Source organism: Megalobrama amblycephala, linkage group LG12, assembly GCF_018812025.1.
Source record: "Megalobrama amblycephala isolate DHTTF-2021 linkage group LG12, ASM1881202v1, whole genome shotgun sequence".
Classification (NCBI taxonomy): Eukaryota; Metazoa; Chordata; class Actinopteri; order Cypriniformes; family Xenocyprididae; genus Megalobrama; species Megalobrama amblycephala.
Window position 1 is genome coordinate 25686068 of NC_063055.1, and position 23073 is coordinate 25709140.

General features: G+C 36.5%; 2 protein-coding genes across 6 annotated transcripts in view; both read right to left on the reverse strand.

Moving 5' to 3' along the window:
* Nucleotides 1-3824: 3824 nt before the first annotated feature.
* Nucleotides 3825-9788, reverse strand: tmem51a (transmembrane protein 51a). Of its 2 annotated transcripts, XM_048210025.1 has the most exons (4): nucleotides 9562-9788; nucleotides 7632-7796; nucleotides 7045-7512; nucleotides 3825-5381 (listed from the first exon to the last, which is right to left on the reverse strand). In XM_048210025.1, the coding sequence occupies exons 3-4, from the start codon at nucleotides 7401-7403 to the stop codon at nucleotides 4979-4981; spliced, it is 762 nt and encodes a 253-aa protein (XP_048065982.1). In that variant the 5' UTR covers nucleotides 7404-7512; nucleotides 7632-7796; nucleotides 9562-9788; the 3' UTR covers nucleotides 3825-4978. The 2 variants fall into 2 exon arrangements, with proteins under 2 accessions (XP_048065982.1, XP_048065981.1); XM_048210024.1 differs by lacking the exon at nucleotides 7632-7796.
* Nucleotides 9789-9924: 136 nt separating this feature from the next.
* The window catches only part of kazna (kazrin, periplakin interacting protein a), a 52442-nt gene continuing 39293 nt past the window's right edge, over nucleotides 9925-23073 (reverse strand). For 3 of the 4 annotated variants that reach the window (XM_048210020.1, XM_048210022.1, XM_048210023.1), the window contains 13 exons: nucleotides 22795-22931; nucleotides 22506-22676; nucleotides 22221-22304; nucleotides 20620-20794; nucleotides 20286-20470; nucleotides 18712-18835; nucleotides 16506-16711; nucleotides 16219-16337; nucleotides 14285-14516; nucleotides 14000-14101; nucleotides 13737-13903; nucleotides 13447-13570; nucleotides 9925-11664 (listed from right to left, as the gene is read on the reverse strand). In XM_048210020.1, the coding sequence (XP_048065977.1) occupies nucleotides 11506-11664; nucleotides 13447-13570; nucleotides 13737-13903; nucleotides 14000-14101; nucleotides 14285-14516; nucleotides 16219-16337; nucleotides 16506-16711; nucleotides 18712-18835; nucleotides 20286-20470; nucleotides 20620-20794; nucleotides 22221-22304; nucleotides 22506-22676; nucleotides 22795-22931 (1985 nt within the window). In that variant the 3' untranslated portion in view covers nucleotides 9925-11505. The remainder of the gene's footprint in view (nucleotides 11665-13446; nucleotides 13571-13736; nucleotides 13904-13999; nucleotides 14102-14284; nucleotides 14517-16218; nucleotides 16338-16505; nucleotides 16712-18711; nucleotides 18836-20285; nucleotides 20471-20619; nucleotides 20795-22220; nucleotides 22305-22505; nucleotides 22677-22794; nucleotides 22932-23073) is intronic. The other variant, XM_048210021.1, reaches the window with a different exon arrangement.

A 23073-nucleotide genomic window follows, 5' to 3' on the forward strand; every position in this document is an offset into this window, starting at 1 on the left:
TTTTTAATGATGACGTCTAAAGTCCCCGCCAAAGGAAGTAGTCCCTTTTAGCAACCGCCGATTTTAAGACACAGTAAAAGCTTAAAAAAACACAAGTGGGTTATAACTGGTGTGTTTTATGTCACAGATCAAAACGTGAAAGTATTTAGAGGCTTTGTTAACCACAGACCTTATTTCAGGCGATTTAGCAAAAAAACATTCAAAAAACCCATAGACTTGACGGCGTTAGAACCGGAAGTCCTAAAATGCTAACTCGCTTCCGGGTTTTGCCTACAAAAATGCGTCATCCCTGAGGCACTCTATTAATGATCGATGGGCGAGGCCATAAACAGAGGGGCATTTTTGAGAGCGTTACCAGATTTGCCCACAGTGTATCATATGTGGGTAGGGTTTAGGGGTGGGGTTGGGTGAAGGGGATCATTTTCATTGCATGATAAATAAACACCCACCAATTTGAAAACACCCACAAATACAGAAAAGCCAACTTTTGTTCCGCAGAGACTTCATACTCGGATAATCTGACGGGTAAAGGTCCTTTCACACAGGACGCGGTATTGGGTATGCGCTGCGCTCGCCGCTGGGTTCAGCGCAGCGCAAATCGCTTTGTATTTTAGGTTAGATCGCTTGTCAATCAAACTCCCGGCGAAGGGTCAATTGATTTTGTTCATTGAGTATTGTGAGAGAGATATCGAGTGACCAAGTGTATTACCTGCATTCAGATTAGCATTTTCCTTCAGGTCAGTCCTATGTTCATAATAAAAAAATCAATTTAAATGTCTGCTGCAATCTTGTGTTTTACGTGCCCTGCTGACACTGATAGCACTAGTTAAAGCATTTGTCATTTTCGTCTTATTCCGTGTTCACAGCAAGTTTCAATATAAAAGTCTTTGCGACTGGGCGACTTGCTCATAAAGACAATCTTTGCTGCCATCTAATGGTGTAATAATTGTAACTTCTGTTGCTGTTTTTTTCCAGCGGAATTTTTTTTCCAGCGGAAGGAAGGCTTTTAATGATACTTCATGAAAGTTGCACTGATACATATTTTTTGGCTTTAATATTTGTATTGTGTGGTAACTGTTTTATTAAAGCCCCGTGAAGCTGTGGTTTACAGTGAAATTATAACAGCTAAGGGGTGTTGACGTGGAGTGCCTAACAACGCCCCTTAGCTGTTATAAATTCACTGTAAACCATGGCTTCTTGGGGATTATTGCTTTAATCTGACACAGTGACTATCATAACTGAAAAAAATATTGTGTAATCTGAACCCGGCATAACCCACTACAAAAGGGTATAGGCCTACTGGTAATTTTCTGCCAGGACATCCATTCATTTTATGGACATTTCATTCTCTCCTAAAACACAACACAAATTCACAGTGCCTAACACAAAATATGGGTAAACAGAACAGCTGTGAAAAATCATTATGGAAAATGCATATAAACAGTACTTTTGGGCCCTATTTTTATACGGAATTCTCTTCAGTGTACCAGAAGGAAGTGTATGATAGTACTGAACATTAAATTCTTTCAAAGAACACAACACAATAATTAATCTGTGATTATTTAATTAAATTAGTCACAATATCACACTGAAAGAGAAACTACTACACAAGGACTTAGTGCATCATCTGGACAGGAACACATGTCCACAAGTTGATAAATACATATAATGACCAGAAGAAACATGTTTACACTTACACCAGCAATGTTATCAAGCATTTAAAAAGAACATTGTATTACTAAATCTGTACCAAATGATCCAAACACACAAAGATACAAAGCCACAACATTTTGCTTTAGGGAATGAATATACAGTGTCTGCTTTAGTGTTAAAGTGTTAAACGCCTTTTCTTTCGACTCGCAAAGATATCGACAATTTTTCTGGCAAAAGTGTCGCTGTAATACCTGCTTCAATGGGAGGAATTCCAAGAGCAGAAAACCCTGGTTCACTCATAGTTGTGCGTAGCCGTTTGCAAATTCTCCGCATTGCTGGAAAATCTAAAAAAATATTTTACAACATCTTTTAGTCAATGGGACAAATGGGGCAAGCTCCAATATCCATGCTTTGTACCTTTTTACCACTGCAGTGACAGCTTTTTTTACCTATTTTTTTGTGAGAATAAACTTGTTGCACCCCTAACCACAATAATCAGTGGAGTTGGTGGTGTTGTCCTCATGAAACTTCTCATACTTCTGCTATAGCTATATCACTCAATTCCTGAAAGGATTTCTGCATGCCTCATGGATACTCGTCACCTTAATCTCAACAAGACTAGTCTCCTTTTCCTTCCTCCCTCAACAAAATCTCTCTTTACCCCAGTTAAAGGTCAGGCAGTCAGTGCCTCCAGGTGTGTTCAAAATGACCAGCTCTAATTTGTGAGTGACATTATGACTGACAGATCTTGTTGCATTATCCTTCAAAACACGTTCCTTGACAACTACAATACAACAATCCAGATTCCAGGCCCCAGTTGTTTCAAGTCTAGACTAAAGTAACACCCCCTGTTACTAGACTACCATCTAAACACCAGAAAGAGACATTTTATCAAAAAAAAAAAAAAAAAAAAATGTAATAGAAAACACTGTGGGTTAGAGTCACTGTTGCATAACTCAATAGTCTCAGTTCTATTAATAGCACATGTTCAGCATTTAAACCCTGTATAGCCTGGCTCTAAGGCCATATTTTCTGCATGTTTCTCATTTTGTGATTTTTTTTCTCCTTTTTCTAATGTTAGAAGTTAGGACTGAATCAAGTCTCTCTTCTATCACTTGCAAACTCAACATGAGCCTCTGAACACAAAGATGTTCTGATTTCAATCATTTGCAAGAAGCACAAAATATCAACTTCACTTTTTTTTAAACTTTCCATTAGTGGCCGCAGGGCCTATATCATGTGATCCCTGTACTATTAAAGACAAGATTGTTAAAATCTGGTGTACAGTACCCTTTAAAATAAAAGACTCTCCAACAGAAAACCACTCAATGCCCATTTAGATTATGCTATTCAAATCAAGTACTCTCAGCATATAATAGTTAGTTTATGATTTTAGGTGACAGAGAGTTATATTAAGATTTAGATGCAATTCTTTTAAAATATACCATTGGCATGGTATATTTATTTGCAGTGCAGGAATGAGGTAACTTTCACGGTTACTCACCAGCCCTTGAGACGACAGCAGCAGATATATATTGTGTGTGCAGTGCACACTGAAATATTATGATTTATATCAGTCTACCACTAAGTGGAGCATTATTTTCAAATGTATCTAAAATAAAACATATGTGTAAAGGTGGTTTTAAACAAATTACTTACAATAAAATTCTATTAACTGCTTTGTTTTGCTGCCTGTATTGCACGGCCAATAGCATTTGAGTGCGGGAAGCGTGAAGGAGCGTTTGATTGGTTGGACCCGTTGAAGGGAACCGATCAGTTGCGTGAACGATTCAACAAATCACTAATCCTGGTAGAATAGAACCGAAAGACAAGAGTCACTGAATTTAGTCTCCACTAAACAGACGTCAAGGTATATATTTTTGATGGTACGCTTTAGACATTCTGTCAACTACATTGCACCGACAAGTCAACTAGCTCGCACTAGAGCATAAGTTGAGTATTAATAGACTGTTATGCTAGGGATTGTAGAATAAGGGGTTAGTTATAATAGAAGTTGGCTATCAAAATGTTAGTAGATTTTAAACAGACAGTCTACTAATTCTCTAATGAGAAATGTTGGAATATAGGTGCAACATTTCTTATAGTCAACAGAATATATAAAGGGCATCAAAATAAAGTTTTACCTATTTTTTAGATCAAATACAACCACGTACCAAACATTTTTTATTTCTCATAACATAATAGATTACAATTATGAACAGAATATTCCAAAATAGAGAAAAAAACCCAAACAAACAGAAGAAACAAATAACAGATCGTTAAATAGCACATGAGATTCAGCAACATTTTCCATCCACACGTCTTAAACTGCACTGTCATCAGCAAAAATTCCAGAAAAAGAAACTGATTTCAATAATAACCAGCTACAGGTGTGTCTTAATGTGAAAATATTGGAGTGTTTAGAAGAGCAACACCAGTGCAGACAGATGACAGGGAGCCTGAACCTCACATCATGGAGATGCCACAGCTGCCCTATGAGAAACAACTCTAAAAGTTAAAAATAAAGGGATGAAAAGACCAAGTGTTTGTGATTCCAAGTAAGTGAAAAAGGGAGACAAGAAATTCTCAGTGTTTGGTGGTGTGTGTTGGTGAGAGAGAGAGTGATATAAGACAGCTGCATGGTCAATGAACCTCTCTGTGTCGTAAACCATGAGGAGAGACACATACAGATGACCTCACGGTTTGTCACTCCGGCAACAAGGTCACTAAGAACAATCATACTTGCACACAAACACAGAAAGTTAAAGCCAACACACAAACTAAAGCGAAGTTCCTGGAAAATTTACAAAACAACATCACATGCACTCTTACACGACATCTCGCACACACACACACACACACACACACACACACACACACACACACACAAATATCAGTGCAAAAGCGCAATAGCGTTGATGTGACTCACAGTTTACAGTTTCAAATCTGTTCGAAAGTTCTTGTCCTATGAAGGTCTGGGCAGCTCGAATGCTGAATTTCAAGTTTAACGGCAATAACAAGACCAGCCAATATCAAAACCAGCAGTTGTTCAGTAAACATCTTTCAAAAATCCAGTTCAGTTCCTAGTCAGCTGCAAACATCTTTTTTATTAAGCGTTTTTTTTTCTAAACAGGAAACGTACAACCAACACAGGAAGACATCCTGAAGGCTCTCCACCTTTACACTGTGAACTCTGTGCTGCTGATAGTGGCACATCCTATCCAGAGGAGTAATTTGCAGTTCAGTGCTGTAGTATTTCATAAAGGATGTGGACACTTCATCATACTTTGACACTGCAATGTCAGTGTAAATCTCCAGCACGGGTTCACTCTTGTGTGTTAGGAGCAAGTGGAGGGACCTTATCATCATACTGTGGGGGCGGAGTTAGGGGTTCGATGGTGAACACGTTGCTCTGCTGGATATCGCCTAAGCTTTTCCGTCTTAGGTTGTCAGATCTGATGCGCCTTATTTTAAGGGGAATCAGCTTGCGACCGGGACGGCTGTTTCTGCGGCCACCTGCTCCAGTGCTGGGGTCGATTTGGGATGAAGGTCTGCGTGATGGGCTGGATCCATCATCCACGGTGTTCAGGCCTTCCTCTAGCTCCTCATAGGCTGGCAGCTGGGTGACGCTGTTGTGGCGCTCAGAGGACTGACTGATGGGATACTGGCCACTCATAACCACCTCCTCATAAGTGGGGACCGTGTAGTTCTGAGCTAGTTGGTCCATTCTAGATACAAAAATAAATGTCCATTTACAACCATACACAGCATATTTAGGGCGTTATATACACTGCTGTTCAAATCTTTGGTGTAGAATATTTAATCGCAATCGGAAAAAAAAAATGCATCACAGCTTCCATAAAAATATTAAGTAGCACAACTGTTTTCAATACTGACAATAAAGAAATGTTACTTGAGCATCAAATCAGCATATTAGATTGATTTTTGAAAGATCATGTGACACTGAAGACTGAAGTAATGATGCTGGAAGTTGCTGTAACAGGAAAAACTACATTTTAAAATGTAAATGTAAAAATAGAAAAAGCGCCATTTTAAATTGTAACAATATTCACAATATTACTGTTTTACTGTTTTTTTTTTATCAAATCAATGCAGCCCTGCTGAGCATAAGAGGCTTCTTTCAAAAACATCTTGACCCCAAACTTTTAAACAAAATGTAATAAACACGAATGTCCTTATGATTTTTTAAACTTATTTTCAATTAAAGATTAAATTTATTAACTAAAAAAATGTCATGTGGTGTAAAGTCCTGGGTATACTTACATTTTTTACACATACGCTAGTGTACATGCACAGGCGAACGCACAGCCCTGGAAAGTATACTTCACCTGACTAGTACACACACACAGGCGTTCGGCACATGCGCAGTTTTGAATCTCTCGCCCCGAGTTACAATCCATGTAAATATCTTTGTATTCTTTCAGGCTAGAGTTGTACTACAAATGAGGGTACTTTCTAACCTCTTCACACAATTTCTCGTCTACGTAGGCCTCCATCGTCGCTGTAACTTGCATGCGTTCCGGTCTATTCTGTTTATGCAGTTTTTCTTTGACTACCTTGTGAATCGACGCATCCAGGGCATGGTTGCCACCTTGTGGATAAACTAATTACTGCAAAAATAAATTAAATGTGCATGTACAAAATGTGTGTACTCTTCTGATGACGAAATTCGCATCACACGCACTTGTACGCTAACCCTCGTGTACATTGGGCTTAAGAGTAAAGTATTCTTTACACCTTGAATGTGTATCAATGTACACTTTCTGTTTTTTTTTTGTTTTGTTTTTTTTTACAAATATCATGAATTCATAAATACTATTAACTTTTTTAAGAGTTGCCGCAAGACATTTTACAACCTGAACCAACCAAATTATATGATATTTTAAGAGACTTATTGACCTGGACACACAGTCATGAGGGTCTGCAGAAATTATGATATAATGAAAATTAATATAATTTTTAATCTTTTTTCCTGCATGTTGGTTGGACCATATGATATTGATTTGGCAGACAAAAATGTTTCCAAATATTAATAAGCAGTAAAGCACTTTTGTTAAAATATTTTCTCTAAGACATAATAATACAAGATTATGCAAAACTACTTTTTTTTTTTTTTTTTTTTTAATTCACAGGACTTTATTTTCTTCATTATTATATCTGGAGAGTTGCATCAACCGAAAATGAGACACTCCCAAAGAAACAAAACAAAAAAAACAGAAGTGTATTCGAGTCACTCTATGTATATTTTGAAGTGTTTTTTAATACATTAATAGAATGAAAAAAAAAAAAGTCACGTCATTGGCCCAAATGTCATCATAAAGTGAATGAATGTGACTTCACCTGGGTGTGTATTTAACAGTATGTACTCACGTAGCCCCCTCCTCCTGTGTGCTAGCAGGTGTACTGCCAGCTTCCTGTCCCCTGGCCGCTCGGTGTTTGTTCCGTACGCTCAGACACACAGACAGCAGCAGCAGCGCCACTCCTCCCCCCACTAGGACGAAAGCCACGGATGAGGTCTCCTTAACTTGAGTGGAGTCTGTTCCCGGTTTGGAACTGTTCCCTCCGGACCCCGCCGGCACCACGCTCCACACAATCATGACAATCCCCAGAGCAATCAGGCCCACGCCCAGCGCGGCAGTAGCATACTGCGCCCCAGAGTTACTGTTGCTGGTCCTGCTGGGGCTGGGTGGAGTCTGGTCGCTGTAGGACATACTTCCAAACCTTACCATGGACTTGAATCTCCTCCGGACACGTTGCTTTTTGTCCTTTACCTATCGAAATGTCTGAAAACTTGAGCTATCTCATTTTTTCCATTGTTTTCTGGAGCACTGATCCGCTCTGTGAACAGAAAATCAAATAAAGGTGACTCAACAGGGATCAAAATGTAATTAAATAATCAGACTGACTATCATAAAAGAGTCTTAAATCAATAAACGTCAAAGATCCAGTCCCAGTACCTCCATAAAGCCTGTGTGAAAATAGCGTAGCGGTCACCCGGCCTGTGCTTCAGCAGCAATAACGTTTTTATCAAAGCATATTTATTGTCTGCACACACATCGGTAGACATGTTAGGCTTGTTTAACTTCCTTCCATGAGATTAAGTAGGTGTCCCTCTGGCTAAGCTTTAGTTACAGGTGCATGAAAATGGAAGAAAGAGTTTGATTCAGGAGAGAAGTGAGAGAGTTCATGAACAGACTTTGGTGAAATTTAATATTTGCTCTAGAAGGTTTATGTTGGACAGAAGACCAGGCAGCCAGTTTCAAAAATGTCTTTACTGACAATGCGTTATTGTTTTATAATCACAAACACACTAAAGAAAGCAAATCATAACACCACTGTCATGCCTACACAGCTTCTGGTATTGGTTATCTGTACAGGCAGGTCTGAAATAAGCTTTCTTACCGCACCCTTAATCATTTCTCAGCATGGAAGCACCTTTGAGCCATGGTCTCAGATCAGTGTAAATCTTGCACAAGTACAGCCAGGTGGTTTATGATGGAATCTGTTACCTTCAGCAGTGACTCATACATTATGCTGTGAATATGGAAAAATGTGGGTTGTGGCAGCTGTGGAAATTTCTCATGAGCTCCATGTTTGTATTCTTGCAGGGTGATTAAAGTCTCCATGGACAGACATAATTTCATCCTGGCACATTGACTTGTTGATTGAAATTTCCTTCATGCATAAGCAAAGTGTACATGACCGTTTACGGAGCACGTCTAAGCATGCAGACAGATAAAATTATGATAGTGAATCTGTGCTGGGGAATGGCAAGAATTTCCTCCTCCAACAAAAGCAACTTCAGAAAGATTAGAAAAACAAATAGTGCCACATAAATTCACATTAAACAGGGGCACCGTAACAGAGAGGAAGGTTTCAGCCGAGGGAGCTTGGGCAACAAGCTGTACCAGGAGCCCAGAAACTCAAAGGACACCCCTATTTAGACATAACATTTTAAAAATGTATCTTAAAAAAGAACTCTACACAAGTTGAAAACTTGAGCTTTGCGTTTTTAATAATTACATTTCATGCAAAAGATGTGAAACAAGCGCAATGGTCAAAGACGTCTGTCTAGCTAATGTTTTACAGAGAAAAACAATATTCTACACAGTGTTCTAAAAAAAATACAGTGTTAAAAGTTCAAATAGAAGTTTGAATAAAAATAGTTCAAATAAAAAATAAATCTCTAGATCCTGCGGCATTTTTAAGAGCAAAAACGTGTTCAGTGTGAATGGCCCCTAAGGCTGTCAGTGCCTAGAACTCATGCCAAGCATCTTTTTATGAAACGTTACTACTCCGGGGGGAAAAAAAAGTTATAGGAGTTTGAAAAAAAATGTAAGGGCGAGTACTAGCAAAAAAAAAAAAAAAAAAAAAAATAAAATAATAAAAATAAAAATATATATATAATATATATATATATATATATATATATATATATATATATATATATATATATATATATTGGGGGGTGAACTGTCCCTTTAAACATCAACGTCCGAAGATCTGCTATTAGTAGTTAGCTCAGATTTTGAACGTCTATGAACGAATTAATTCCAAGAGTAAAACGTCTAAACACTAAAAACACTAAATAAAGTAGAGTTTAATATATTTAACGCAAAAATTAAAGACATAAATGCAACTTTACACAACCAGACGCCTCTTTATATACTGAGAAACAGTCAAAGCAAACAATTCTTTACAAAATAATCACACTGAAGGGCGAAATAAAAACTTCTCAGATTAAATATACAAAGATAAATTTAAAACAACAAATCATTTTGCACACGACATGTGGCTAAAAAACGCTATGCAAAACCATGTAAACAGTAGCAAACATTCCAGGAAAACTAGCCAAACCTCAAGTTCACTATGAATGTAGAGTCTTACCGAGAAAACTTCCCTTCCTTCTGTGTACTCAGTCCGTTTCAATGTTGAATGAAACCACCTTTAATCCAATGATGCACAAGTATACCGGAGCATTTGTTACATTCCTTAAGAAGCCGAACTTGAATTCCTTAAAGCGGTATGGCCTTAAGTTTCACAGATATGAACATCTTCCTGTCCCTGCAGTCCAGAATTAACCCTTTAACAGACCCATCGGGATCCTGCCCCGCCCATGTGTTCTAAGGGGTAAAAACTTCCCCATCCCCTGACTGACAGTGATGATCCATAAAACTACAGAACCGCATTGAGACTTTCAGTGAACATATGTTGAGCATGATTCCAGAGTGAATGAAAATAAACTTCATATATAATACAGAGATAATTTAAACTTTATTTTTAAATAAAATCATGAAGTATACAAACTCGTTCAGTTTCATAACTGATTAAGCAACCAAGTCTTAATCTTATTTTCATTTCAGGGTTGTTTTTTTAACTGTAAAATAGGAAGACTGTAGATCTCTTGGCATGCTGACACAGAGTTTATTTATGACATTCAGAAATATCTAATCTCATACAAGTTTTAAGATACAAGCCTTATTAATCACCACTCTGCAGTCAGGGTGGTGCACGTCAAATCACCAGCAGCACCCACATAAATGTGTCAAAGAGGGTTCACCCAAACATAAATTCCTAGAGCGGAACAAACGCTCAACAATATTTAACTACTTTATGGGCAGTTGTGATTCTGGCAATGTTAATGATGTTGGACAAAGGTTGACCATATAGGCAAGGTGCTTCCTCTTAACTGTCTGTTTAAATTAAGGAACGTCATGTACCTTTTATAGTAAACAGAATAAGGAGTGCTCTCATATGTATTACGTATTTTTCTCAGTATAATATAGTACATTATTAATCCTGTGTGGGGAAATTGTGGGAATTGCAGATACTAGAAATATGTGGAACAAATACCAAATGACACAACAACGAAGAAACAAATGAACAAAACATTAGCTGATTATTTTTTATAAATGGCAAACCCCGATATAATTGTTTCTTGTCTTAATGTCCTAGGCTAAAATAAGGACGAACTACCAGAAATAAGAATAAAATTAAGAGAACATGTTGTACTCTATAAAAATATGCACCTCCTTTTACGCTGCTTCAAAAAGTTGCCTAATAAACAAAGTAAACGTACAACAGTCATATCTTTGATCTTTGCACATTTGCTGTGATGATTAGAATAACCTCTGCTACAACTTACCAATGTGCATGACCTTGGAGTTAGTATAGTATACTAACTACAGTATGCATGCATGATATTGAGGTTGGTGATTTACAGTTAGGACACCAAAGTATCAGATTTGAACTGTTTGGGTTTTAAATGGGCTTATTATTATAAAACATTGTGCACTTTGATTGGTAATCTTGCAATTCACCTGACATCAATGATCCTCCTGATTAGCCTTATTCTAATATGAACCACATGACTATTTGAACTCCAGTGGATATGAACTTCATTCAGTTTAAATAATAATGTACTATTTAATGACATTTCACATTCTAATCTTCAGTATTTTGTGGTTTTAATTCGAACATCTACTGCTAACATTCAATGTAAAAACATTAATTTTAATGGAATTAATGAAATTCTAATTTCCACATAAATGTCAGCTAAAGATTCATCAAACATCTAAACAGATGAATAAATGTTATGTGCTCTTTCAAATGGATTCTTAACTCTGTCTCACTTTGAGACAAATGAGTCCACACTCACAACAATATAAGGTCTACTACAAAACAATGCCAATGCCCCTATTGAAAGTCCAGAGTCAGAAAATTTGAACTTTCTTCAATGTTGACCTTGAAGAAAAGAAAAGAAAATCCCTCCATTTGGGAGCTTTAAGAAAGTGTCAGGTTTTTCAACAGTGGTCTAGACGGGAGAAAGCCTCAGACATTGGTGAGCTCAGCAGCTGAAAAATGTCGAACTGGGCAACGCTCTTGTTGTAGCGAGACCTCCTGAAGTCCATTCCTTGGAAATGAGCCAGACCTGTTCTGGTGACTGATCTTCCGCCCAGTGAAATTCTTCGGGCTGAGACCGAGCTGCTGCTGCAGGAAGAAATGGATCCGTCAGATTTCTGATTCACTGGTTCTGCAAACATTTGACTTTTAAGAATTATTCAAGCAATAATACAAATCTTCACTCTCTGTGGGTGCATTGTTTCTGAGAACTACACTCAAAGGAAACTAAAGAGCAAAGACCTTGAGAAGAGAACAGACGGTGGTTGTGCAAAGAGATTCATGCAAAAGATATAGTAAGTGTTAAATGACTACATTTAAGAGGATTGTTCACCTAAAAATGAAAATTCACATAATTTACTTTGTTCCAAACCTGTATTAATACTTTCTTCAGGGGAACATAAAATAAGGTATTCTGAAGAACATTGGGAACCAAACAACACTGGAGCCCACTGACATTCACTGTATGGACAAAAGAACACATTCTTTCAAAGTATCTTCTTTTATGTTCAACAGAAGAAAGTCATACAGGTTTGGAACATGATAACAGAATAAAAATACTGCAATCCATTTTTATAAAGATTCATCAGTTTTCAAGCATTTTTGCATATTTGAACCCTTTCCAGCAGTGACTGTAGGATTTTGAGATCTGTGTTTTCATACTGAGGACAACTGAGGGACTCAAACCCAACTAATAAAAAAGGTTCAAACATTCACTGATGCTCCAAAGGAAACACGATGCATTAAGAGTTGGGGTGTGAAAACTTTTGAACAGGACGAAGATGTCACAATTTTTCTTATTTTGTTTAAATATCATTGTTTTTCATTTAGTACTGCCCTTTGGAACCAACAGAAGATACTTGCATGTTTCCCGGCAGAAAAATCAAGTACAATTTACCTTGATATTTAAATTCAAAAGTTTTCACCCCTCGGCTCTTAATGCATCGTGTTTCCTTCTGGAGCATCAGTGAATGTTTGAGCCTTTTTTAATAGTTGAGTCTGAGTCCCTCAATTGTCCTCAGTGTGAAAAGATGAATCTCAAAACCATACAGCCACTGCTGGAAAGGGTTCAAATATGCAAAAATGCTTGAAAACTGCAGGATCTGGAGGAATTTTCTGAAGAACAGAGCTCAGTTTAACTGCTCAGGACAAACAAAAGACAACCATCACAAAACAAAAAAACAGTCGTGGATCATCAGGTAACCACACACAGTATTGAGAATCAATGGTTCACATACTTATGAATGGGGTTATTTTAATAAATTCAGCTATTGTTTTGTCTTGTGAACTAAATGCAAACATCTTTTATGTTAAATATCTTACTCAGGACAGTACTAAACAAAAAATAACATGCATTTTTTATTATCCCTCTTATATTCTCATTTTCACAGATTCTGCAAGGGGTTCACATACTTCTTCATGCCACTGTATATGCTTAATTTTAATGAATCTAATGTCTAATCTAATGGGGGGTGTGTGACTCGATTTCTCATGACACCGGCAGTGCATATACTTACTTCCTGGCAAAATAAAAGCTTGCTGATTTTAAGTTTGAAAATGTTGAAAATTCATAACAAAATTAAAAAGTAAAAATGAAAGAAATTAACATTTAAATATTAGCATTGTATTTTTAAGTGTACTATAAAATAATTGTATTTTTATTTAATACTCATTTTTTATTTTAAAATATAATAGTATTATTACATTATTACACTTTACTTTATTTAAAAACTAACTAAATAAAGTGCAATAATGCTATTATTAATTATTTTATTTTTTATAGTATATTTAATAGGTCACACTATGTGCAGTGTGAGCACCAACCCAAATCTCCAGGTGACTGAAAAACCCAATTCAGGTTTAGTTTTCTACCTTCACCCTCCTTAAAGACTGCTGATCATCATCATGACAACTGGGTGATGAGCTGCTTAGAGAACTTTGCCGGTGAAGTGTGGGCGGAGTCCCCAAAGGTTCAACTTCCTGATCAAGCCCTGCCCTGCAGATACAGACATCTGTTGAGAAATCTGCACCGCTCAACTGTCTCTTGATCTCTTGATATTACAATATATAAAGAGACATTATTAATAGAGATATATGATTTTGTAGTGTTCTTAGACATACAGTAATTCAATACTAACAGTGCATCTTTCCTGCTCTCTTACCTGGCCGCACTGACAAGTGCCTTCATCTCTTCATTCAGGTGATGACGGACCATGTGCTTGTTGCTTGGAATACATAAGGCCGATGCCATGGTGTCAGAGCTGAAGGAGGGATCCAACACCATGACAGCACCATGAACCCCGCTGTTCTGAAGACTGTCAGCAAACTCCTAAATGAAAATACAGACACTTTTTTCTTTTGAGCCTTTCCATATACAAACACCTACACTTTCTCCGTTAGCACTGTTGTACTGTCCCTTTGGTACCTTCAGATCAATCTCTTTGATCCATTTGATGATGCGATGACAAGTCCACACTACAGGGTCTGTGTTCTGATTCTCACACTCTGATCGCCTGGACTGCAAAATCTGCAGCAAAACAGGATTTAGTTATTTGCTGTTTAACTTCATTAACGTTTTACAAGCAGAGGTTGTTTTTCCAACTGGGCTTTTCTGATGTGTGTCTGTGATGTTGTTGTTCCTTTTTGGTAAGGTTTAGTGCCTATGGGAATTGCCAGGATTACAGCTTCTGGTTTGTGTGTATGTTTTTACCTCTTTGTCAAAGCTGAGAGTGTGTAGCAGTTGTATTCCCAGCAGAAGGCTGTTCTGGTGGGCTTTTTTAGAAACGTGCAGATGCTTCTCTAGGTCGGTCCGTGTGAGTGTACTCAGGAGACGTCCGTCCACAAGGTGAGTGTGGAAGAACTGGGAATATTGAGGGAGACCCACATCAGTCAGCCAGGCCTGAGCCACCCAGTGATGATCCAGATCAGCTGCTTTAGAAAGGCTGAAACACATGTCCACGATAAAGGAAAGGAAAAATAGGTTTAAAATCTAGAAATAAATTCTTAAAAATGCTTTGTATTCATGCTGGTTACATATAGTTTTGAAAAATATACCACTTTCAAGAAAAAGGAAGTTAATCACTCTAAAAATAATACAATTGACAAATAATTACTAATTAATAATAATTACTATTTTTGTGGTAATCAACATTATGCCACACATTTTGTAGTCTGAGCTTAACTTTTATTATTTTGAAACTTTTTTAAATATATTTTTTATAGGATAAAAGTATGTGTACTTCATGATAGTTCCATGAATATCATGAATTATTAACATAATGATTATTAACATAAAAATCTTTACGTTTATGTGGTCACACTACTTGACCTTAACCATTTATAATTTGAAATAACCTTGCCTTGTCATATATATATATATATATATATATATATATATATATATATATATATATATATATATATATATATATATTATAGTCAAACCAAAATGTATTCAGACACCTTGAACATTTCATTCATTAATACAGTTTATTCACTATAGTTTAAAAAAAATGGTAATAAAATATAACAAGGTCTCAGAGTTAAACTGTGTCAGAAAAAAATCATCTTAATTATGTCAGATAACACTTAAAGATTAGTTCACTTTCAAATTAACATTTCCTGATAATTTACTCACCCCCATGTCATCCAAGATGTCCATGTCCTTCTCTCTTCAGTCGAAAAGAAATTAAGGTTTTTGATGAAACCATTCCAGGATTTTTCTCCATATAGTGGACTTCAATGGCCTCCAAACAGTTGAAGGTCAGAATTACAGTTTCAGTGCAGCTTCAAAGCGTTCTACGCGATCCCAGACGAGGGAATAAGGGTCTTATCTAGAGAAACCATCACTCATTTTCAAAAATAAATAAATAAATAAATAAATAAATAAATTTGATACATTTTAACCATAAATGCTCATCTCGAACTAGCTCTCTTCTTCTTCTCTATTTGAATTCCAGCAGTGTAGACACTGCTAAGTGTATTATTGCCCTCCACAGGTCAAAGTTTTAACTAAATTGTCATATTCAATATGCTAGTGCAAGTATACAACAATTAGTTCAAACTTTGACCTGTGGAGGGCAGTAATACACTTAGCAGTGTCTACACTGCTGGAATTCAAATAGAGAAGAAGAAGAGAGCTAGTTCAAGATGAGCATTTATGGTTAAAATGTATAATTTTTTTTTTTTTTTTTTTTTTTTTTAGAAAATGAGTGATGGTTTCTCTAGATAAGACCCTTATTCCTCGTTTGGGATCGTGTAGAACGCTTTGAAGCTGCACTGAAACTGTAATTTTGACCTTCAACTGTTTGGTGTCCATTGAAGTCCACTAAATGGAGAAATATCCTGGAATGTTTTCATCAAAAACCTTAATTTCTTTTTGACTGAAGAAAGAAAGACATGAACATCTTGGATGACATGGGGGTGAGTAAATTATCAGGAAATTTTAATTTGAAAGTGAACTAATCCTTTAAGCAAAACATGGTCAGGTCAAAGTGTCTGAATAATTTTTGGTCCCAAATTTTTATCAATTTTACTGTTAGTCCACTGTATGAAGAAGATATATATATATATTAGTGTGACCTTGACACACATTAATAAGGATATGCAAAGGTCCTTTCCTTTTTTACTTATGGTGTGTCTCACCCATGTCCTGATTCTGCATCCCTGTAGTCTTCAATTGCCAGTCGGAGTTTTCTGCGGTGCATTGAATTACTGATACCCAAAACAAATTCTAGGTCCTCATCAGTAAGAACTAACAAGACCTAACAAAACACACACACACAGATTAAAGTTTAATTCTTACATTCAGCACAAACACTGCTTGTTTAAATAGCCTAAAGTACATTAGAGCTGATATGATCAGCTGTGTGTTAAATTTTATAGACTCATGTAGACGTGTTTATATATAATATTGACAAGGTCACATCTACCTTCCCACTTTTAACGTTGTCTGCGCAGGCCCGTATGTACATCGGCATAGCCATGATCACCTCCAGCCACGCCTGCACGGTTCCTGCACGCCAACGAGACATGGGGACCGTCCGCGCGAGCTCCACCTGCTGAAGCCGATCCAGCTGCTCCTCGCATTCTGATAGGCTCACACTGAGGCGGGCGGGGCTTGATAAACTGTCGGTGTCTAGATTGGTGAATGACGGGAGAGGGGCGGGTCTTAAGTGCGAGTTGGTTTACTATAATCTATGAGCAAATTCATCGTGTTTTCTCAGGTAAACAAGTATCATAAATATAAAATATATTAATTCAGAGATAAGAAGTTACATAAATGTCCTGAAACACACATATTTTTTTCCATTTATATCACGTTTTTGAACACAAGCCACTACTACGTTTGTTAAATGGTCTTGTGTGTGCGAACCAATATTTTTACCACTAGACGGCAGCACTAAACCGCCTCCAAAATTTCATTCAGCCCAAGCGTCCATGGGTGATCCTTCCTGGCAGTGTTTGCTCAGAATCAACCTAAAGTGTTTGGGTCCAGAGGTTAAAAATTCATGACTAACAAAACAGATGGCTACTGCTAAGTGCTTGTAAAGAGTAAATGTTGTTGGAAAAGACATAAACAGCTCGTCTAGACTGGTTTTGCCTGAGATTAATGCTTTCAGCTCATCTACAAAAGCCATCCATATATTAAACTCTTTTCACCCCCCTTTTCTAATAGTGCTTCATTATCAGGATTGTGGAGCTTGAACATCCCCAGAAGCTAACGAGGCACTGCAGAGAAAAACAATGTATACAGAGTTCATCCTGCGCCAAAATGACTCTGAGAGCCCCTGTAAAGACTTCAAAGTGAGATAAAAAGAATAAATGGATTAAGCAACCACAAACACACACACAGATAAATGCCCCATGTGGTTACGGTTATTTAGTAATGAGTTAATTATGATTACACACACTCTACAACCTGAGATCCATCAGACAGATGAGGTAGCCAAAGACAAGCTCAGGGAGGCAAAATGCCAAAACACAATTACAAAGAGCAAAGAACTCAGCCACACGCTGTTCAGTATTTCTGATTTTATTTCAAAATAGTCTGTAGTTATATAACTTATTACCATTTTCATTCCCATGCCATTTAGAGTTCCATGCTATTCAGCACCAGCCTGAGCCAAACACAGCAGGGAAAACGAGAGCCGTCTCTCCATCTCCAGCTGATGAAGAACACACTACATGCTCTAAAAAACTTGTTTATTTCTTCATTTCATGTCAGTGCAATATTGAAATGTACACAACGGCCACTGAATGAGAGCTAGCATTGATTTCAGAAAAATAAAAAAGAGACTATAGTTATAAAGTTTAATGGTAAAAGGCCCTGTAGAGTAAAGGTAATCCAGTCCCCATTTGCAAAGCAGCATGGGAAACTACTGTGGAGCTCTATGTCATACCCTGCTTTATTAAAGGTACAGTAATAATTTCCATGACAACTACCCCAAGCTTTTATAACTAATGATCTGGGTTTTGCATTTCCATTTTTGCCTCCTGGTTAGTGTTGTTGTGAAGGCAGTTGTCAGAGTTAGTGTGTGTTACGGTGGTTATAAATTCTCCTGTGGGAAAGGCAGGACGAGCCACTGCTCACTAAAGTCACATGACTATACATCAAATATCCAAATATCATAATATGCTACAGTTAGACGAATAGATACCTTTTAGATCACAGTGTGAAATGGCACACATCCTTTTTGGGGTTTTTTATACATACTGAAGGTCCTGCTGACTTCCTACAGGAGAGCTCCATCAATATGTTTAACACACAAGTTTAAAAACAGCTGAGACAATGAACGTTAAATGATATAAAAAGGCATCTGGAAACATTTACAAGCACTGAGTGCACAATGATTATTATTTACACATTCAGCAGTCCTTCAAGTTTCCAGTGAGATGCTAAAGTGGGTATAAAATGAACACAAACACGCGCACACGCACACACACACGCACACACTCTGGGGAGGCTTGGTTCTACTGCGGCACAGTTTGGAATCATTGAACAGTCAGCTTGTGCTCATAAAGATGGCAGAGATAGAGACACACACACACACACACACACACAAAATGAGTAGCGGGGCTCTCAGCAGCGTCACCAGTCAGCATCCTCTTCTATGTAGTAGTCGGGTGAGTTAGTACCATCAAACAGAGTGGGGTCCAGGGACTTTCTTTGCTTTCCTCGACCGAACACCCGCGACAAAGAGCCCAGACCCATCCTCTCTTTCTTCTTTCTGCGTCTCTGCTCTTCTAGGTCCTCTAGAGACTGGAGACAGGGACAAAGGAAGAAATAATGAGTAATAGAAGTAAAGGTGATACATCAAAAATAGGCAGAAAAGTTATTCTGTATCATGGCCTAATGCACACGAAGGTTGTCACAATATCTTAATCTCATGGTACAATACCAGCTAAAGTATCATAATACCACTCAAAATGTGTCAAATTATTAATTTTAAAAATTATTATTAATATAAGCATTAATTATATTAAAATATGAATATAATTTTAGATTACAATTAATCACAATATTGAATTAATAGGAATTATTAATACAATTAAAAATAAAATACAATTATTATATAGATTATTATATATAATTATGATATAGTCCCTATATTGTTTTTGATATTTTGCTATCAAATTTTTACTTAAATTTTGACTGAGCAAATAATATATGTACCATGCATGCTGCGCAAAGCATTTTTAATAATAGTAACAATATTATTATTGTAATTTTAGATTACAATTAAATGCAATATTGAATTAATAATAATAATAATAATAATAATAATAATAATATAGTCATTTATGGTTATTTTTTTACTAACATTTTGACAGAGAAAATAATATTAGCACCATGCATGCAGCAATAGTTATGGTAACACCATATTTAAACACCATATTTTGTGCACCTCTTCTGAACAATTAAACACATCACAAAATTAAACCAAGGCATTTACTACAAAAAAAGGTTGCATTTCACCTCTGCTTTAGCTTCTTTCCTAATCTAGTCATCCAATAAACTTATGAATTTTGTTTAACATAGTGAAAGACTATAACACAAGATGCATCACTCGTATTGTTTTGAAAGGGAGAAAGTGCAAACGGGCAATATGGTGGAATAAGTCCCGCCTTCTAAATAAGAGCCAATCGCTGATTGGTAAAGTCATCGCATCACTGCAGCGGCCGTTAGAAGCTTCGGTTACTATAGAAACAGTCAGATGTGCGCTTCCTTTAGAGACGCACACTTAGGACTGCGCATACGCATTAGCTTGATCCAGCCTGAAAAATACAGTTTTTTGTCATGATTCGAGCGTTTAAAAACAAAATTTATCAGACAGTTGTTGTCAGATTTCATTGGTGATTTCAAATATGAAATTTAATCGAAAGCTTTGCAAACAGCTTTGGAGAATTTGATGTTTCCCCATTCAAAGAGATAGGAGCTGCACTTGCATGCCTGAGAGGAGTTTCAAAGATAAATTGTCTTAAAGGGACTTTGATATAGTATACTATGAATATTGTTGGCTGTCATGAATTTCTAGATATATTTTGCATTTGTATGTCGCTCTGAATAAAAGAGTTAAATTAATTGCTAATTGAATAAAATGTAAATGTATTTTGAGATTTGGATATCATGCCACACTACCATACACATTTGTGTATTTTTGTAATGCAAAGAATGTCACAGTGAGTTGAATGCTGTGTTTGTGTCTTACATTGCAGAGGGAGTGTGTTCTGTGTCGAGGTGAATCCGATGCCGTTGAGGATCTCTCTCCCTCCATCACCGAGGCATCCGAGATGACAGACGGTTGTTTCGAGTGACACGGACTGATCCTGGCTGCGGCTGATGACATCATGCTGATGCCATCAGCATCACAAACGCATGGTGATGCTTTCAGTACTAAAAGACACAAACATATGACTGATTCAGTGAATTTGTTTTAGAATTAGGAGGCTGATTTTAACTCATTTAACACAAGTTACTTTCAGCTGGTTCAGATCTCTATACAGACAGGTCATTAGTGTATGTGTAATGTGAACAGCATGTACCCTGTCTGTCCATTGAGTGGTAAAGGTTTTGTTGACTCTGTCGTATCGCCGCAGTCAGAGGAAGCTCTGCATGCATCGCCCACTCTTGGTTGCCGTTGACGACAGTTTCCGTGGGCATGGCCAGCGAATGTCGCTTAGGAACATCCTTAGTGAGAGTAGCCAAAGACTGTTTTGCCTGGAACACACAAACAGATTTAATTCAATCAGGTCCGCTTCCTTGTCCAGAGAGTGTTGTAAACAAGTGTAAAATGTGTGAAAATTAATGCGTAGTACTGCCCAGAATAACTGCTCCAAGCGCTTCACAGTAGTGGAAGTCTGGAGCGAAAGTCAAGTTATTAATTGGCCCACACAGAATTTTGCAGAAAATTCTACATATGTCAAAATTTGAACTCCTATCAAAATTCTACATCTCTGCTTTCCCTCTGTGTTAAATCCCATTGTTTTTACATTTTTTGACCATTAAATATGCATGAATTTTCAAGTTGTTCGTGTCTACTGAACTTCATGTTTCACATATATACATTATAAATAGCCTATAGATTTTATAGTTGAAATATTTATATAAAATTTATATATGATATATGAAGATTTTTTATATTTATAATATATATATACAAAATATATATATACAATATATATTTTATACATATTGTATATATATATATATATATATATATATATATATATATATATATATATATATATATATATATATATATATATATATATATATATATATATAAAATAATCCATGTTTCTCAGTTCTGTTTAATAAATTCTACCATTTTTAAATAATTTCTGCAAATTTCTGTGTAACTGTCCCCACAATTAGTGCAACGATTTTTATATTTATAAAATATAAAGAAATATATATATATATATATATATATATATATATATATATATATAAATGTATATATGTATATAATATATATATATATATATATATATATATATATATATATATATATATATATATATATATATATATATATATATATATATATATATATATATATATGTGTATATTATATATGTATGTGTATATATATATATATATATATATATATATATATATATATATATATATATATAATCCAAGTTTCTCAGTTCTGTTTAATAAATTCTACCATTTTTAAATAATTTCTGCAAATTTCTGTGTAACTGTCCCCACAATCGTTGCACTAATTGAACAAAAAAAAAGAAAAAAAAAAAAAAAAAGAAGGAAGGAAAGAAAAAAAAAGAAAAGCGGATTCCATGTCATTTCACACCACAGTCATGACAGACAACAAGCCCAAATAACACCACCACCGTCGTTACCATGTTCTCCACTATCATTGGGTTAAATTGCTTCCCGAGTTTCTAAACATTCTAATAAACTAGCATGCAGAGAGGAGCACACAAACACAGTCATACTTACAGTGAGGGAACAAAACTGAGCATGCTTTTTCCATTCCATATACACAATGAGTTTGTTCTCAAAACAAAATACATGTGCAACCAATAACATTGTCTAAATTGTGCATATCATAGAGGGATTCAACACTGCAGACCAATCAAAGAGGGACTTGGGGTTGAGTGACAGGCCTGGCTGATCTTACCGACACTGTTTTAGGTGATGCTGGTCTTTCTGGAGATCGAACAAACACGCGACTCTCTAGTTTCTGAGCCATAAAGTTACTCATCTGTTAAAGAAACACACACATAAACAAAAGCACCCACACACTACTCAACACTGAAGTTGAGCTACTCAGTTGACAGATCGTTTGAAGACACTCTAAACCAGACAAACACGCATTTTACATTTTTCTAAACCCACTCAGCAGACAAGAAATAGGATATTCTAATGTTTGGTAGCCTGTTTTTCTAAATTATGTTTATCTTACCATAGTTAGTTCAGCCTCCAGCTCCTTGATCCGGTTCTCTTTCAGGTCCAGTGCAGAGCGGAGTGCACCCGCATGTTCTGTGGCCTCTTTGGTTTGTCGACGTAGGTCCCACTTCTCCCGCTCTAACAGATCCTTTTCCCTCGCCAAGACTCTCACTGCATCCTCACTCTCCTACAACACAAACAAGTTTGTGTGTGAATACTGATGTGTAGAAGTGGAAATTTAAGCATGTTTAAAGTTGCTGTGCAAGTATTAATGCATAAGATATGCATGTATGCCAGAAAAATACTTTTCGGTGTTGCTCGTAGTTGCGTATGAAGTCTCGTAGCTGCTCCTCACGGCTCTCCAGTGTTGTGTAGAGCTGCTGCATCTGATTCACGAGATCAGTCCTCTCCAACCTCAAACGCTTCCGGTCTGCCTTCATTGCTAAGAGGAAAAAAGAGATAGAGAAACAGATATATAATATATATAATAAAAAGTTGCTCAGCTGGACCCCTTTCAAAAACCACTAGACACCCTTTTAGGGTGCTTCAAATATTCTGTTATGTATTCAAGCAATGCAGCTTGT

What these genes read in the sequence shown, in the direction of transcription:
- tmem51a (XM_048210024.1), bottom strand. Translation starts at nt 7,403, where the DNA reads ATGGTAAGGTTTGGAAGTATGTCCTACAGCGACCAGACTCCACCCAGC. An exon ending in ACACAGGAGGAGGGGGCTAC is followed by an intron (nt 5,382 to 7,044) that starts GTGAGTACATAC and finishes TTTTGTATCTAG; the next exon opens with AATGGACCAACTAGCTCAGA.